The sequence below is a fragment of the Pelmatolapia mariae genome, linkage group LG16_19, assembly GCF_036321145.2.
Source record: "Pelmatolapia mariae isolate MD_Pm_ZW linkage group LG16_19, Pm_UMD_F_2, whole genome shotgun sequence".
Taxonomy (NCBI): Eukaryota; Metazoa; Chordata; class Actinopteri; order Cichliformes; family Cichlidae; genus Pelmatolapia; species Pelmatolapia mariae.
This window is the reverse complement of record NC_086241.1, coordinates 18,615,711-18,634,317: the sequence shown is the minus strand read 5'-3', so window position 1 is coordinate 18,634,317 and position 18,607 is coordinate 18,615,711. Positions and strand designations below refer to the sequence as shown.

The window sequence follows — 18,607 nt, the reverse complement described above, 5'->3', positions numbered from 1 at the left end:
GAGAGAGATGTAAAAGACAGAAAGTGAGAACATGCTCCTGGGGGGATTTTGAAAAGCAGCAGGCAGCCTCTTCAGCTCCACTCCAGAGGACTTATAGTCTTAATGGCTGCCTGCTCCGCCTTTAGCATTAGCCTTAGCACAGCCTGGGGCTTATCCACAGCCAGGACACCAAGCATGTCAGGACTGAAGGCTTTAGACACACCCCAATCCCATGCAGGACAGCACGCTTTGGCCTGATGCTACTTGCCAACCCCTGCCACTTTACACACAACATACAATGCTACAAATGCCAGCTTGTTTGGACCTCTGTGAGCGGGGGCATAGATAAGAGTGTCAGAAACAACGAGGGAGAGGCTTCACCCAACTGACAATTGGCTTCTCTTCTGAACTAGGAGGCTAATGTCTATGCTAACAACCAAGATATATCTATGATCCCATTGTGTCAAAGGGATATCACCACTTCTCAATTCTACTCCACAACTCCCCCTGAATAATTTCATTAAGACTGGGCCTATTATAGGGATATCTGCACATAAGGACAGCCTTGAACACATCCACATACAGGGCACACAAACCCATGCAATATATATTCATTGCTAGTTGTAAAACACAATGTCAAACCAAATTCATTTCCTACTTCCTGCCTGCCTGTCTGAAAGACTGACTGTTGTAAGCAGGCTGGACAGCAGGAACAGGATGCGCAAGAGGTGTGCATCCTCTTGGGTTCAGGGCAACGTTCGGGACATTAATGACCCAGAAAAACTTTGCACAAAGGGGAGAGCACAAGATGTATCAGACTGAGCCATGTGTCTTCACGCTTGCCTGTGTGTGTGTTTGAAAGGGGTCTGCCGATGAGCATAAAACACATTATGCACATTAAACCACAGAACAGTGGCCATTCTGTTAGTGCAGGATGGAGGAGGGCGAGAGCGGGTGTGTATTCAGGAGGCAGCACTGCAGGGCCGTTTTCTGCTCGCTCCTACTATTAGCTGCTGATTTACATGGGGAGCAGCAGCACTGTATCTAGCTCTGAGTTACGACTTCAATTACAGCAGCAGCAGGACACACACACACACATATACACACACACGGGTGCTTATGAGAGATGGAGAGACACAACACAGAGAATCTCATTGTGTCGGCAGATAGGGCCGAACAAGGAAATGAGCCCGAGATTGGATTGGGTTTGACAGAAAAATGTGCCGTTGTGAGTGCACGAGAGAGAACGTGAGGATTCGCTCGCGTGAGAAAGAAGAAGACGCGATCGGAGGGAACCTGACCTTGAATGTCTGAAACAGACGTGATTAATCAAAAAACCTTTTTGCAAAATTATTTTCCGTTTCACCACACCCCTCAAAGTCTCTTAATTTATCACACATCACGACCTTGCGCGTTTATGCGCGTGTGTGCAGACAAACGGCCCATGACTGCACGTTGAACATTTGCATATGCAAAGAACACATTTTGCGTAGATGAGGCAGGTGATGTGTTGCAGAAATGGATGCAGCAGCCCCGTACACAGAGTTCTGCCTCAGGTGAGCTTGTGGCAATCCCAAACTACATCCATCGCAGGCCAACAAAAAAAAGGGAAAAAAGAAAGGGACACAAAAAAGATTTACAACCCTGTCGCCAGCAATGACACTGTGGTAAAGCCTCTATTGTGCACAAACAAGCAGAGCTTCCATATCCTTATTATACAGGAAATACTAACAATGGTGAAGAAGCTATCTGAAGAATTATGAGGAGGAGGGAAGAAGGGAATTATAAAATATTGAAAATCACAAGACTGAGACAGAAGCTGGGGGCGTTTGCAGGGAAACATGCAGCTAAGTGAGAGTAAAGGGGAAAGAAGACATTAGATACTTATGGGAAGAGCGAGAACACAATATAGAAAGAAAAGGAAGACATGAGGGTGACAGGCCAGGCCCTAAGACAGACAGCTCCCATCTATTCCCTGATACGCAGCAATCTCCAGTCACTGCAGTGAAGGCAGCATTATCAATAAAAGCCTGGGAGGCAACTATTTCAGTGGCATGAAAGGAGAGCGCACGCGGCATCTCCAACTGCTGGCCCACAAGGCGGGACATGACGGTATGAGGAATATATTCTCTAACTCAAAGCGCAACCACAAGGGAGCAAAACAAGAGAGGAGGCTAGGAACAAGCAAAAATAAAAAAGGAATCCATTCCTGCACTGCGATGTTTGATCATGTGAGCGAAAGGTAGCCAGGGAAACGCATGTGTGGGAGATTAGATGAGGAGAAACTCTAAGTGGGACACCCCACCCCATCATCACCATCATCATTCTAACTCAGCCAATAACCAGGCGGCCTTAATATCCCGCTCCTCATACCAGACACACACGCACGCGCGCGCACAAAAGTGCACACGCACACACTACAGTGATGAGAAAAATGTATTGATCTCCCCAAATTATCATTAATCTAAATTCTCGTTCCATTAGGGAAGATTCAGCATAATTAGTTTTGTGTTTTCTGCGTACGAGTGTGTGTGTGTGTGTAGTCTGCATTATGAGTAGATGATATTAGATTGTGTTAGAGAGACTGAGGCTTCCCCGGTGATCTGCCATGCTGAACATGTGTTTGCCATTATTGCGTTTCAGAAAGATACAAAGAGAAAACTCAATCAGGTGAAATCTAATATCACTACCACTGTACGTGAAGCTGTATAGCCACGGCGTGTTTATGTTATTTCCGTTTGTTGGCGACTATACTCTGCTGTGGGGGCTAATACGGAATCATGTTCCATCATAAGATAATTACACTTTTGCTCAGGGAGACAACCCCCCTCCAAATGTGTGTACACACGCACACATACACACTGTGCTCTTGTATAGGATGATGATGATGGTTGTGCTCCTATGTGAGCGATGGTTTTCTCCATGTAGGCTATGGTGGATAATTCAAGCCAAACTGCTGCACAGAGTTGCCTCTCACAATGAACATAATAACTGCATGTGTGTGCAGATATGGTGGTGAACTTGTCTGATATGACCCATGGGACAGGCATCGTGCTGTTAATGAAATCTGGAAAATGTAGGCCTGGACTGGGCTACAGACACCCCACTAGTTTGACGGTGTATAACGCTGACCAGCCTACTCCTTCTCAGAGGGTTTGGTCCGGCTTTCATCGACTTCCAGCATTTTTATTTTCTTCTGTTGATCAAGGGCAAACAAGTTTTAAGTCCCTGCTTTTGAAGTTCAGCAATATTTTAATGAAGAGTGCCATTTCACATATACAAACCTCCCTAAGCTTGGCACACATGTACCTTTCTTCTGAATTAAAGATAGCGGTATAATAGACCATCAGAAAGCTGAGAGAAGCTGTTTATCTGTTGGGTGATTCTTTACACATTGGTAAGCCACTAAAATATATATATATATGTTATTATTATTATTTGAATGTAGTGGTACATCAAAGTAGGTCAAAGGTCAAAGTAGCCAGATTTCAAGGTTTCTTAACAGTACATTTTTAACAAGCTGGTCAGTGTTAATGCGCAACCTGTCAGGTATTAACATGAAAGCTTTCAGAAGCTGACCATAAGGTGTGCGGCATGCCCATATGCAGTATGTATGTACGCTGCCAAAGCAGCTCATACATATTGAAAAAGTACCTCTGGAAGCATGGTTTAAAGTCTCTCAATTATGTATCTGGTCAGATGCTGTGTTTGCTCACACCTCATTACACACACTCTCCTTTATCCCACTTCTGTGGGAGAGGAACAGTAAATGCCAGCCGCTCATTTAGCCAGGAGTGGTTAACATTTAGGAAAACAGTGAGGAAAAACAGATGGTGAGGAGAGGCGTGAGGCAGAAAGAGACGTCCTACATTTTGACAAATGAATCATCGGCCTAAATGCAGGTCTGACAACACAACCAAAAAAAGAAATGTAGAAGAAGAAGAAGATAGAAAACCCCATAAGAGGCAGTGGACATGAACACGGTATGACCATGACTGAAATAAGCTTTGGCAACCAATGAGATAAAGGAAATCAGTCGCTCGCCCTCCCCTGTGTGACAGTGCCCTCATGCACAGAATGACTGCATCGTTACGGTTACTGATTGGATTGAAGTCGGCAACTGATCACATCGTCATGGTAACTAATGGCATTACCAAGCTAACCGATCACTTTGTCTTAGAGACAGACACCGCTGGAAAAGAGAGTGGAAGGAGGAGACCCCTGATTGCTATGAAATGTCTGTCTCTGTGTGTTTGTGTCCTTTTACATTTTTCTGGTTATGGATAAACAAAGTAAACTGCACATGGGCAGGAGGTAAATGAGCATTCAGGATGATAAGTCGATTTCCAAATACTTTTTGAAGGGGCCGGAGATGCAGCGCGGTCTGCATGAGCGGTTAAGGTCAGAGCAGAATCAGTCACGCAAGTAAAGCACCGTCTCTGCACTGTGGTGCTTCTGTAGGTCTGTTTAATACATATTTGCATTATGTATTGCTGCATTCTAGATAATAAAACGGAGCTCTTATTGCTTCTTTCTTACATGTTTTAGTCCCATCTGCACTCATCTGGAGGTGCATGCGTGGGTTACACTGAGGACCGCAGCGGGAGAGACATTAAGTCTGAGTTGAGTTTGAGAACAGGAAGAGAGGTGATGTTCAGCTGGGTCATCTTGACCTTGGATCAAGTACGAAAGCTGAGTCAGTGTATTGTACTGACTGACAAGAACATGTACTGATGAAAACATGATTTTGCTGAAATTCTACTGGACTTGGGACACTTGGTCAAAACAACCAAACTGACTTTCACCATAAGATGCTTTGCTAAAGAAAGTTTCATCTGTTGCAGTATGACTTTCTGCAACAGCATCTGAATTAACAGCACCACGGAATGAAAGACTATTCATACTATACATGCAACGACATTCATCTGGCCGACTTGAAAAGTGCTGTTGATCATCACAAAGTGCCTCTGAACTCAATACAGCATCTCACTTATCCCCACCTGAACAGGTGCCTGCAGGCACACATTGTTCACGGTCACATATAGAAAACTGCAGACCAAATCTTTGTATTTCACTTCAATGATTGCTGATATTATTTCAACACGTTGAAAGCCTACTTGTCATCCCACCCACACATCTCACTGACATTCTTCCTGCTAAATCCAACAAATCTGATCCCCTGTTGTACAGCAGGTACAACAACGCTTAGTTGGACTGCTTTAAATCCTACGAAAATAGTGGGTTATTTTATCAGCAGGATGAGCTTTTTTTCGGAGGTAAATTCACCTGAATAAATGAAGTATCGTACTGTTAAGGTACACCAGACTGGGCTAAATTGGGCCAAAGCGGGTTTGTGCTTCTTTGTGGGGGTTTTTGTTTGCATTCGCCCACTAATTGGGCTGTGTCTGAATGGGTTCTGTGCGTGCATGTGAGTGTGCCTGTGAAGCACAGAAGGCCAATGAGGGCGGTGTAGACAGTTTAATGCCTCCGCTGAGGAAAAGGGTTCAAGGACAGATCGCTCACTCCCTTTATCACACTTTCTCTCTCGCTCCGTCTCTGTCCTTTGCTACTTTCTCTCCTCCCTCCTTCACTCAGTTTTCTCTTCCTGTGGGATATTTAGCAATCCATTCACTGCGCTCCATTAGGAGGCTCCACCCTGCCCTGCATACTCAGTCATACACACACACACACAAGGACATCCACAGAAACTCCAATTAGTGGCTAAACCACAGACTAAGAGCAATTAGAGCAGGTAGAAATCCTCTAAGCTCTGGTGCCTTCACCCTATTTGAAAGTGTATAAGTCTGTGTGTGTCTGTATGTGTGTGACTGTATGTCTGAATCTGTGTTTATCCCCGTTTGTGTGCTGGTCTGTGTCCACTCCAATTAGGTGTGTGTCAACCTGGCAACACAACCTTGCAGCTTTACCTGGCTGTAGGACACTGATGCCAAGTGGGTTGGAAGTGCGATTGGCCACTCTGCTCCAGCTGTTGTCGTAGTTCCTCCTCCACAGGACTGCAGTGCAACGATATTTGCCCGCCTCACGGCGCCCGGCCCGGGTCACAGACAGCCAGAAATTGGTGTGGGAGTGGGAGCGGTCCACGGTGGTGCGGGTGCCCAATCCCAGCAGTTGCTCCCCCCACTGCAGCGTGCCTTCGCGCGTGAAAGTCACCAGTTCTTTGAACTCTCCCTCAGCCTCGCCATCGATTTCTGTTCCAGCTGGCTTAAAGTGCCAGGTGACGGAAGTGGGGACGCGTGGGTTATGGCGGGGCTTGACCAGGCACAGGAGATCAAAGGAGTCTCCGAAGGTTATGGATGGTGTGCGCGATGAGGCCGACACCGAGAAGGAGGACTCTAGATGATGGAAGAAGAAGGGAGAGAAGGTTAGGCTGGCACACAGTCAAATGGGCTTTTTATTTGACTAATGATAAATCTTTACATAATAAAGTTTAAAAAGTAATCACATTCTGGAAAGAGGTTTTTTTTTTCACCGTAGGTACCAGGAGGAAGAAAGTCCATTGCTGAAAAAGACCATATTTATCTAAAGGTTCACAGGTAAAGCATTTCTCAGTCTCCAAGTATTCTCCAGCATCATTACGGGGCAGGTGTCAAAAGACAGCTGTGTGTGTGCCTGAGTGTGAATTTGTAAGCTTGACTGTGAGACAGCGCCTCAAAATTAACGGTGATGCAACAAAGAAAACCCAGGGGAGAGATTTCCTCTAAGCGCCGATGTTCGATCTACGCTCAACTGCTTGCCAAGTCTAAACTATCCTCATTAAGCTAAAAACAATCTCCCAACTCCTTATATTACTGCCAACAGACACCTACACTGGAAAACAAGAGTGATCAGAGAGGGAGAGAGAAAAGAGATAGACTGGGTGAAACAAATAAATAATAATAATAATTTAAAAAAAACAATCCCTTTTCTCTCTGGCCCTGCTGCACCTTTTCAGGGCACTCATTGAATGTGACTGATTGCACTTGAAAATGAGAAAGATGGCCATACACAGATACAACACCAACAACAACAAAAAAAGAATGAAAGCGTGAGGTGGAATGAAGACATGTTGATGAAGTCTGACTTTTGCCAGATCGGATAATTCGTTTCCTTGAGACTTTGCGCATTTCTCCATTATGTTCTTGTCGACAGCATCGTTGCTTTCTCTCCGTCCCTCACCCTCTCTTGTCCTCTGACAGTCATCATCCTCAGCGTCCTTCAGGATGTAATCAATGGCTTTCTGTCCAGACTTGGCTACAGCTGGGACAGCCGCCTGGGGCCATAATTCTCTAACAGACAATAACTCTCCCCTCTCACTCCATCTCTCATCGCCTGGCAACCCTCTTCCATTTTCCCCTCACAGTCTGTCTGCCTCAGTGACAGAAAAGAGGATTTCACGCTGATCCATTTTTTTACCCATACAACTCTCTGTTTTTGTGTGAATAAACATTGTGTTTCTTTCCATTACCGTACAAAGTGTGTTTGATTGTTTGGAACACCGTGTGTGTGAATATCTACCCTCCACTGTCGTTTGTGTCTGCTTATGTGTGCCACCTGAAACACCATAAGGGCCCCTAACGCCAGTCAGCTGGAAATAAGGTCTCTACTGAGAACCTTTGTCTTCACTGTGGCAACACAAAAGTCCCAGAGGACATCCACTTGCTATTCTCAGTAGGTCTTGTCAGGAAGCAAAGGGAATTGTGAATAAGGATGATATAGAATACGGTATGGGCACAGTGGGCGCATGAAATTTCACCCACCACACTGTCAGTCACTGCTTTTACAAGCAGTAATCAATCCTGTGTTTGTTGTTGTCAGAGGCTGGGTGGGACACACCCTGCTTTTGATGCAAGTTTTGAATGTCCAGTATACATGTCCAATGGTATATCCCTTGTCTTAATCAGAAAATGCTACTATTGGCCTAATTCAAGCTCAGGAACTGAAGTGTAAGGTCTTCTTTTTCTTTTTATAATACATTAAAAAAAAAGAATAATGCTTAATTAAATCAAATGCTCCATTCACATGGTAGGTTTAGGTCCAATAAACATGCTTTTGGAAGCTAAAGTGAGGAAAAACACAGGCCAAAACAAATCAGACATAACACACATATTGACCGTCATGCTATCATGCCTATTTAGAAAGCCTCTTGATCAACAAGCATGGGGGAGAAGAGGGTTGTCGAGAAGTGCAACTGAAGAAAGATGAGCATCTTTGGACTTCCTTTTTTCGGATTTGCATAATATGTCCCTTGTTCCTCAAACAAATGTTTCTGTTGTTGCCCAAACTTAACAAATGGCCACTTAAAAACTGACATCTCCTCTCTGCAGCACCACTGTCTGCTGCTGCAGGGAGCTAATCCGTTAGTTGTGTGTCTATGTGTGTGTGTGTGTGTGCATGCTGCACCCGGTGCTCCTGCCCTGCCAGCGCCTCACTGCTCTGCTCCAGTGGCTTCCTCCGCCTGTACTGAGGATGTTCAGCTTAAGTCAGCAATGACAGAGGAGACCCACAGACTGTGAAACACATTTCCACTGCATTTCCATTCTAATAATTCTGGCTAATCCAAGTGTGTGTGTGTGTGCGTGCGTGTGGGTCTATCATGGGTGTCATGGAAGCACTGCTCTTGACATGAGGCAGGTGGTGTGAGAGTGTGTGTCATAATAGCTCTAGCCCCTAAGCAGTGCATGAATAAAACATGCTTTATTCTACCATGTGGACTCCATGTTTTTCCTGAGCCATTTGTCAGTCTTTAGCAAATCACAAACCATATGTGTCCCTTTGATTCTGTGTACAGACATGCTGGAATTGTCAGGGCATTTACATGCCTCACTGACTTGAAGATATTAGAATACAGATCAGATTAGGATGACATTGCTCACCGACAGTTGTGACATTGACCATCTTGGTGTCGGATCTTTCCTCACTCTTCTCCCAGTTTAGCTCAGATTCAGAGCCGGTGTGAAGCCACTCAGTGGCTGAGCAGCGGTACAGGCCCCTGTCCCCAGGTAAGGCGTTGTGGATGGAAAGAGAGAATGTGTCAGCTCGCACCTTCTCCACGCGTATCTCCCCATAACTGGCACGCTCTCTGTAGCTGGGGCTATGCCATATTGTGCCATCCCGATCAATGGAAGCCACTTCCTTGGTCAGTGAAGCTGTTTTGCTGTCTGTCCACTGCCAGACAACAGACACGGGGCCCGTGGTAGCGTGGACTGTGCAGGTCAGCTGGATCACGTCACCCTCTAGGACCACTGAGGAGTTACTGGACAAGAACACCGTGATGTTGCTTTCTGAGTGGGAAGAGAAAATACAGAGATAGACAGTGAGTTGATTGTGATGCAGAGAGAAAGCTGACTGAGAAAATATCCACACGCCCATTTACATAAATAATAATACTAATAAGCTGGAGGGGGAGGCTGGGGAGAAGGAGGTCTGCGCTTCTCTGCTTGGGCTGCTGCCCCTGTGACCTGCCCCCTATAAGCAAAATAAAATGGATGCGATGGATGGATTACTAAATTCAGAACTCTGCAAAAGTCTATTCAGCATGGCTCGCAGTGTTTTTCAATAAGTTCATGTCTTAACAGACTTAAAATGTGACATCTTTAGGTCTCTCCATGGGTAAACTGTGGTTTTTTAAACTGTGGGCTGTCACGTTCTGATGAAAGAGCTGCACTTCTGTCACATCAGACCAGAGAAAAGTTTTCTTCAGCCTTTTCAGAGTCTGTTTGTCAGGTCAAATTCCAAGTGGGCTCTAATACATCGAGTCACAACATTTTAACTGCCTACTTAATATTGTGTAGCTCCCCCACTGTGTTGCTAAAGGTGCTCCATATTGAGGCCATTAATGTTAAGACTCAAAGTTTGTTCATCTTATTACAAAGCAGAATGTTATTCACTTCACTGATCAGTGGTACTGATGTTGTGGCTGATCAGCATCCTTTAACTCATGAGTGGCCTTTAAACAACAAAGACTGTCAAGGTCAGTCATAGAGGGGCTAGGTCCAAATCATGGTAAATATTTTATTGAAAAAACAGACTTAAATTGACCCATGATTTTTTTTTTATAATTATTTGTATTATGATGAATTATTTATACAGAAATACAAACTCTAACTCTCCTACAATATCTTAGAATTAAGAGCACTTATATCTAACAAACAAACGAGAAAAGGAGAAAAAAATGAAAGAATGTATCAGTAGAATTTATTTTTGATGTATTTTTCTCAATATGCACTTTTTTTCTGAGTCATTTCCAGAAAAAATGTTTTCTCGAAGACTATTAAAACTGTTTTGTCCATGATGGAAATCTAAAATTACTCTGATTTCATTAACACCAACAAACAAAACAACATTTTAATGATCAATCTGTTGAAAGATTTAAAAAAAGAAGCATATATATTTAACCACACTTTGCTGTGATGCAAAACAGCTTAAGCCAGATGCCTGGTCGTTGTTTTTCTCTTCAAACTGCAAGTTCATTGTTTGGTTCAGGTTCTGTGCTGTGAATATTTTCAGGATGGATTGAACGTGTGCACCAGTAAGGAGACTCCCGTTTGGTGTTCGTCTTTATCACAGAGGAAAGTTGCTAAATGCAGTTAAGTGCTGCCAAACATGCAGAGCATTCAGAGCAGAGCAGAGCATTTCAACAAAAAGTGCAACGGGCAATGCAGCGGTACAGATCTCCTCCATCATCGATTGAAAGCAAGTGACTCGGGTTTCCTTCTAACATCTGTGTTTCCCACAGGGCCAGATTGGCTTTAAAAGCTCTTGCATGTTTCATCATCACATGGCCCTACCCCTGAAGCTGCCCCTACCACATTGAACTGGTATTTCGCACCAAAATTCAAACTCACAGAGCCATTTTTCATCCAGGAGCTCTTTGGCATCTTTCCCTTTGCTTTCCATAAACTGACAAGTCTCCTCAACTTGAAACATCTTTCCAGGACTTTCCCTTCATTTAACCATGACGCTTCTGTGTATAGGGCATGCCTTCATGTCCAGACATCATCTCTTAAACCGTTGGTTCATGTAATGACAAATGTTGGTGTTACCGGGCTAATTACATGTTCCACTTTCAGGGTTTTACCACACAACACTTACTGGTGTATAAGGCAGTGATAAACTGTGACTTCACCAGTGCGTCTTCTCCCACACCCTGTCCACTAAGACACTCTTTTCACCACATATCGCAGGCGGTCCATCTGTTGTCATTCCTTTGGCGCTCCCCCAAAGCAGCTTCATTTAAGTTACGCACTTCGATTACTTCTTCAAATATGTCTTTTCCCTTAGTTGTGCCATTGCATTGATTTAATTCCCAACAGTTCCCCTGGAGTCAGCTCGACGCGTGAAGATTGAGAGCTGGGCAGTATCAGCCGTGTCACAGGAAGGGAATTTGCAGTGAAGCCTTCTCCTTTTTCCATCAGCTGTTTTTGCAGATTGGTGGCAACCTCACATACACAATCGGTAACAGTATTCCTAGTACTTAAAATGCTTACTTTTTGTCTGGGATTGCACACTTTAACTATGCAGCGCTTTAAAAACTCCTCCTCACTTTGTCACCAGGTTGATTTGGCCATTGCTTCTGCCACAATAAAACTGGCTTTAACAACAGCCTCTCTTTGAAATTCTGCTTCTGTGAACATAGTCTGCCATGACACCAAACTTCTTTTCATCTCTTCTGCCTTCTGAAGATTCTGCTGTTTGTCCAAATCCTCCTGTTTGTCCTGGTGTTTTGTTTCATAGTGTCATCTTATGCTATGTTCTTCAATTATGGTCACATCAGCTCCGCACACAAGACAAAGAGGTTTACCCTTTCATGTTAGTGATCAGTTACTCTGCCTCCCACTTCTCTTGAAAGCCACCGGGCCCTTTTGATCTTTTTGTTTTGTTTTGTTTTGTTTTTAATTTGACTGGAAATGACTGGTTGATCATGAGGCTAACAAGTATATCAAATCAAGAGGTGTGAGGGGTAGCTGGCACTAGTTTCAATTGACATGCTAACGCGCCAGCCAGTCCAGTGCAATCAAACCAACTTGGTGTATACATACTTCTGTTTTGTAAAGCATTTTGCTCTTGAAAAGTGCTATATAAATAAACCTTACTTACTTACTTACCAACTGATAAGATTTTTAAGACTGATACCAAAACCGAGACTTATATTTGTAGATTTAAAAAACTGATTTTCCCAATATTTTTATTTTTATTTTTAGAAAAGGGATGTTACTTGCAGTTTTAAACTTTTAAACGCACAGAAAGCTTTTTGAAAGAGAAAATGATCAGAGCTGTGAAACCAAACTTAAATAACTGTGTGTAAATGATCGGTCTTCATTCTGGAAAAATATAATATAAATAAAATTAAATAGTTTTACTTTGCATTTGTGCAAGGATTGAACCGCACATTTGTGAGTCCTCATAAATTACTGTACACATTTGTAAATCTTTACACTTGTGGATCATAGCATATGCATTTTTAGGCATATTTCTCTCCATAGGTTTTACTCCCATGCCAGAATTTTACTGCAATCTCTACACTTGTGTAAAGTAGAGGTTTTTCAGAACATTTTCATCTTTTTTCCACTAGTGCAGCGCTGGGTCCAAATCTGGAACCAGTTCCATACTGAAAAAAAAGACTGGGGCTGGTCATTTTTTTAGTGGGAATGTAGGAGCCTGTAGTTTCTGTCTGCTATGTTTTTCCTTGTATGAAAATTACTGTATAATTTATGTTTAGTTTCCAATCCTGATAAAATATTGGCTGCTTATAAAACACATATCAAGGCAGAGCTATGACTGCACCAGCACAGTCACTGTGCTCATAGAAAATTAGATGATGGAAAATAATGACGTGTAAGTGTTGATTAGGGCAAAATGTCCATGATATCAATTAAAGATGAAATACACAAAACGCCCCCAAAAAAGAAAACGAGAGAAAAAAAAGGAAAAGTGATCGGCTCTAGATACTATATTTGATACAGATTTTAGGACACAGGAACTTATCCAAAAGCGTAACTCCTTCTCAAACTGAATCCAAGAGATAGCTAGAATAACTCTTTCTGTGTCAAACAATTCAGAGAGCAGAGGTGGCCACGGGCAATAAATCAAATTGCTGAGCTTTTCCCTGGAGTGCAACACTGTAAAAGTGCTGTGTGCGTCTGTTTGCATGCTTATGAGTGTGTATGGAAGCATGTGTCAGGGTAAGATAGTGCAGTTTTGTAACTGGCCCCAGGCACATCAGAGTGACAGCCACAGTAGACACACTGATAAGTTTTGTGTGTGTGTGTGTGGGTTGAGATTCTCTTCCTGAACCTTGTGAAGCTTGTTCACCAAGTCCTTAATACGCACAGGAAAGAAGGTTGAGATCACAGGGCTCAGTGGCACTTCAGAGGAGAAGGATAAAAGTCTTTACTGACTCTTCTGCTCTGTTTTTCTGCTTTATCTAGACTCACATCACTTCAGCATCCATCAAACATCACGGAGCTCTGGTTGACCCATAAGCTCTCCTCCCCTCTGCGGAGCTAGTGCTGCTGTCTCGTGGGGGGTGCGGCTTAAGAATTCTCACATTTTTTTTCCTTCCCTTAGGCCAAGCTCTGCTGCCTCCCTCTCAGCTCACCGGCCCTCCTAATAAGCATGAGTCCTCTGTGAATATGAAATGAATTCAATTCTTATTTCTATCAGATTCACATTAAAAAAGGGAAAAAGCTTCATCCTTTACTTTTGTCTTTCATTTGAATAGCTCATAGTTTTCTTACACAGCTAAGAATAGATTGTAACATGTAGATATATCTGCCTGCCTACCCTTAAAAATCTCTTGGTCTAGTCAATGTTCCTTTCCCTGTTATTTTATTTTTTCAATTTTTACCCACCGGCTCCTTCTCCTTTGTGCTGAACAGAATGCATTTTTCTCTCCAGTTCCAAAGAGCCCCAACTCTCTTTCCCTACCTTATCACCTGTCCCTTCCATCTTTATGATAGAGATTCAGTCTGGCAAGTGAGCTCTCCCTCCCTCTCTCATTGCAAAGGTAAACTCCATCCATCAACATTCATTTGTCATGAGTGTTTACCCCTGTTTTTCCTTCGCTGTAACCTCTGCCTGCCGCTGAATCATCAACTATAAACCCCTGTCGCAACCCATTAACGGCTCTCCCCCAATTCCACAAATTAAAGTGATGAAGCACATCTTAGAACTGTGTGTCTGTGCCTGAATGTAAGAGAAAGGAGGCATAAGGAAAGTCTGCATATGACACACACGCTCCCTGAACACTACTGCTGTGTTTCATGAAAGTTCTCCACCAATAACCATGCCCATTATCTTGTGTAAACCCTATAAACATCCTTTATAGGGCATTAGGGCCTTTTGTTGGAAAAACAAACCTTCCATACAGAGATATTCCCAAGAGACTGCTGCAGGCTCTGGGCCATTGTTTTGGGGTGATTTAACAGGGACTGCAGAGCGGTCAGAATAAGGTAGCATCGGCTGCTTGAGCAGAGATACTACTTTGTGGCCATTATGTTTTATTATGCTGGTATCAGTTGGCTGGCTCCATGCACTGTTCTAGTCCTCAGAGGCGTGGTAGCACAGAGAGACAAGGGAAGGCAGCATCAGACACAGATGCTATGAGTGTGTAGAAGAAAAACCACCAGAAGTGATTTGGGAACAAGGTTTTAAAGGTTTAACTGTATATTTGTATCAATCAGCTGCAAGGCTGACATCACCCCATTGGCTAGCCCTGCTTAACCCAGCTGAGGAGGTTTGCCCCAGCAGAACACATTAATTTAGCCTAGGGAGCCACTTAGAGGGCCCTGGAGAGCTAGATGCCATTCTCTGCTTCTTTTCTTTCTCCACACTTTCATTTCATGGCTGTTAGCTCAGCCTCCTTCACTCAGGACTCTTCTGCTCTCCATTATCCTACTATAGTGTTACCCACCCTCCCCATCTCCCCCACTAAGCCAAGGAAATGGGAAGGACCATAATGCTGCATTACCAATCCTTAGCAATCCACTCAAACAGAAAATACATCAGGAATAAGAGTAGCATTATCCCATTCCCTCTTACTCACAGCTAACAATAGAACCTCTGCAGCTATCCGTTATAGCCACCCTTAGAAGGACAGGACACGGGGGTGGGGGGTGGGGTGGCAGAGAAACGCAGCAGAGGATCACAGCACGATATTACATGTGGACTAAGTGAAGATAAAACAGCCATTATCAAAATGTCATCATTCTTAGTGAACTTGACAACTAAGGACAGGCCGGCCACACAACTGGCTTCAGTGAACAGATTATTACTCACTCAGTGCCTGGACTGTGATCTGGACATTGCGGGATCTCTTGCTGCGGTCGATGAAGTCACCCGTGGGCGTCTTCTCCCGCTCTGTTACACGGCAGATATACTTCCCGGCATCTTCAGGGCGCAAGTGCTGCAGCTTGAGCAGGTGCACGTTGACGCTCTCTTTGCGCACAGTCATTTGACCGGCGGCCTCCCGGGCGACATAATCGGGGCCCAGAGTAGGCACGGCACTGGGGCCCACCACGGCCACCGGTGAGCTGCTGAAGACCCACGACACCGAGAAGAAACGCTCGGGGACATTCTGCGCCTCAATGGTGCAGCGAAGCTCCAGCGGCTCACCGGCCGTGAAGGACCGTCGCTCCGTGCTCACCTGGATGCTGAAATCCCGGTCTGAACGAAAGGAAAACAAATGAAAACAACAAGGTTAAAGGCTAGTAAATGCACGGAGATTTCAATTAAAGCAGCTCGAAACCGAAGTGCACAGTGCTGCTTCATTTTCTTGGTAAGCTGAACATGCATTACCCAAGAGAAAGGGGTTAAGAAGACTGAGCAGTGGGTGGTAGAGGTGGGGTTTGATGTATTCAGGAAAGCCATGGGGCAATAACATGGCATCAGCTCGTGCAGAGAAAAAGAATATAAATTAGAGATGGTTGAGGTCACTCGGTGGGATAGTGGCATAACAGACAGGCCTGCTCTCTCCTCTCTAGTTTTCACCTCTGCAATTAGGAAAAAAAACCCACTTCTAATTAAAATTCTCATTAGCTGTCTGAAACAGTCAGGCACGCTTTTGCTTTCCTGCATGATCTAAAACAACAGAGCAGAATAAACACTGGTAGGGCCCCCTACCTGGCCAAATCATGCTTGTTGTCTCTGCATGTGCAATTGCATTTGTGTCTGTTTGTTATATTAATGTTCAGATGCTGAGTTCTGTATGTATCGGAGACAGCTGCAAAACATCTCAGTGAGTTGGTAGCCCCAAGCAGTAATTACAAAGACTTTAAAGTGAATTTCTGAGAAATGCACTCGTGTGGAAAAGGTCAAACCCTGCCCCTAGTACGGAGCTAGTTACGCAGAGATAATTATGATGAGAGGTAAGAGGATATTGTTGACACATACAAAACATGAATGTGTATAAATCTGCCTTCTGCCATGTGTTGCTGGCAACAAATTCCAAATATATTATTAAAAACATATTAGGAAACTCTAAGCATTCATTATTGGGATTATTTTTTAATTTAATACAGTATAGATCTGGTAGAAGATCATCTTAAAGAGCCAACACATATTCATGTTGGGGTGTAATTAAAAAAAAAGAAGAAGAAGTAAATGCTAAGCACAAGCAGCCAAAGTGAGGAGGAGAGGAGGAAGGGAAAAAACCTGCAGTGATGAGCAATGTTTGCAGAAAAATGAGAGGGTATGTGAAAGAAGGGAACAAGGGAGGAGATGAGTGGAAAGACCAAAAAAGATAGGTATGGTGGAAAAAAAGGGGGGGGGGGGAGTGAAAGGTACATTAAGATTCTGTCTGTTGCTCATCTCTCTGATGCCGGCAGTGGGTGATTAGCTAGTGATGGGGCTGTCTTGAGATCCACTCCATCTTTTATAATAGGAGTCTAATGGAGAAGCTGCTCCCTCTCCTTTCTAAATTTTCCTGGCTCTCTGTCAAATATGCACTTGGACAGGTGGAACGTCAGATACACCAGTTTAGCCTTAAGGCGTGCAAGTGGCTCCTTCGTCATGCAATAAGCACGTGGAAAGAAAACCAAAATGAATTTACGCATTACACTGAAGTTTGAGCAGTTACATTCATAGCTTGCACAACGCAACTGCTTTATTCTCTTTGTCACGCAACAACCCTGCATCCATTATAGATTATAGGGAAGACAGAGAGTGACAAAGGGTGTTTAGAGATGAGCTCTTTGTGCCTTTTGTCTCCTCGCTAAAGTAGCAGGAGCTCATCTGACAAACCTGCTTTACATCGGAGTTCTTACTCTCCTTCTCATCCACGCACGACTATCTGGGGCACCATCAAGTCGCATTGGTCCAGAGCGGATCTGATGCTTAATGGAGAAAAGCAAAATGACTCCTCTTTGAAGTGATTTACTGGCATGAGACATTCGCCACTGCGTGCTTTCTTGGTAACTGAGCTAATGTCAAAGCAGTTTATCACCCATCTCTTTGGCCCTTTCTTGGAAGCATACAAAGGGATACTTTATGTATGTGGAGCACAGGACGATGAATGTGACGGGCTCGAGTCGGGTGAGAAGCTATAAGGACATGTGATGAGATATTAAGCTGCCTTTTTCCCCTCATCTTTTTGGTCTAGAGGTTGGCTGCCTATTAAATAATTATCATATGAGCCCACTCAACACATTCTTTGTTTCTCCCACACACTTGCACATCACGCAAACCTTGTTACTGCTACCCCCGCTCTACCTCCCTAAGCTGGAAACTCCCTTAATGCTTTCCGCTTTCCATAGGTCTCTTCCTTTACATTTGGCAGAAGCATTAAAAGAAAGCTCTGTCTCTCTCATAGCAATGCGTTCTAGCCCAATCAACACCGGACAAACTGTTGGCAGGAAGTGGCTGAAAAACACATTCTGCCTTCTGAACCATGGGCCACATGTTGCTGGGGAAGCTGCTTATGTGGAAGCCATAGGTCTCCTGTGTCAAACACCCACGCCATTTGGAGCTGGTTACATTTTTCTTGGATGCGCTTGTAATGTTGCCCATCAAACAGACACAAATACAAAAGTAGGGAATCTGCGGAGGTTTAGTTAAGCCCTTTTTAGAAAGCTAATGAGCTTAGCCGGAGATACTGATCAGCAATCAGTGGAACCCGGCCCACATGCATGAGTGTGTGCCAGTCAAGAGGACAGAGGGGACTGACACTAACCAATATCTTTACCCTGCCCACCACCCCTCCTTTTCTTTCCCACAGAATACGATCCCTTCAGCCTATCTCTGAGGTGCAGAGAGAAAGGGAATTAGGTTTCACACCAATTATAAGGTTAGTGGTTCAAGCCCCGGTTCCTCATGTCCGTGTTTCTAAAGCCTCTGTTCCACTAGTACCAACTCTGCCAGGCTCAACTTTGTTTTAGGGTGTTCTATTGGATGATAGTACCTGGTAACCAGTACCTTTTTTAATATCCACTTGGCTGGGGTTCCAAACGACCTGTGTCGAGCCCACCAACGTTGCGGTGGTACTCACTTGTAATGGAAAACGACTGAAACAGAGTAGAGTCGAGCCGAGTAGAAGCTAATGGAGAAGAAGTATAACGGCCTTGTTGGACGGCAGATTCATCCACTGATAAATGGCTCAGTGAGAGAGCTGAATGATAGTTGCACTGTGTATGCA

At 44.0% G+C, this 18,607-nt stretch overlaps 1 protein-coding gene across 1 annotated transcript in view; it reads right to left on the bottom strand.

The window, feature by feature from the left end:
• igsf3 (immunoglobulin superfamily, member 3) overlaps window positions 1-18,607 on the bottom strand; it is a 76,326-nt gene that overhangs the window by 10,866 nt on the left and 46,853 nt on the right. Inside the window, exons 4-6 of the mRNA XM_063498552.1 lie at window positions 15,256-15,642; window positions 8,853-9,260; window positions 5,907-6,332 (exon numbers count right to left, since the gene is read on the bottom strand). Of these exons, the coding sequence (XP_063354622.1) occupies window positions 5,907-6,332; window positions 8,853-9,260; window positions 15,256-15,642 (1,221 nt within the window). The remainder of the gene's footprint in view (window positions 1-5,906; window positions 6,333-8,852; window positions 9,261-15,255; window positions 15,643-18,607) is intronic.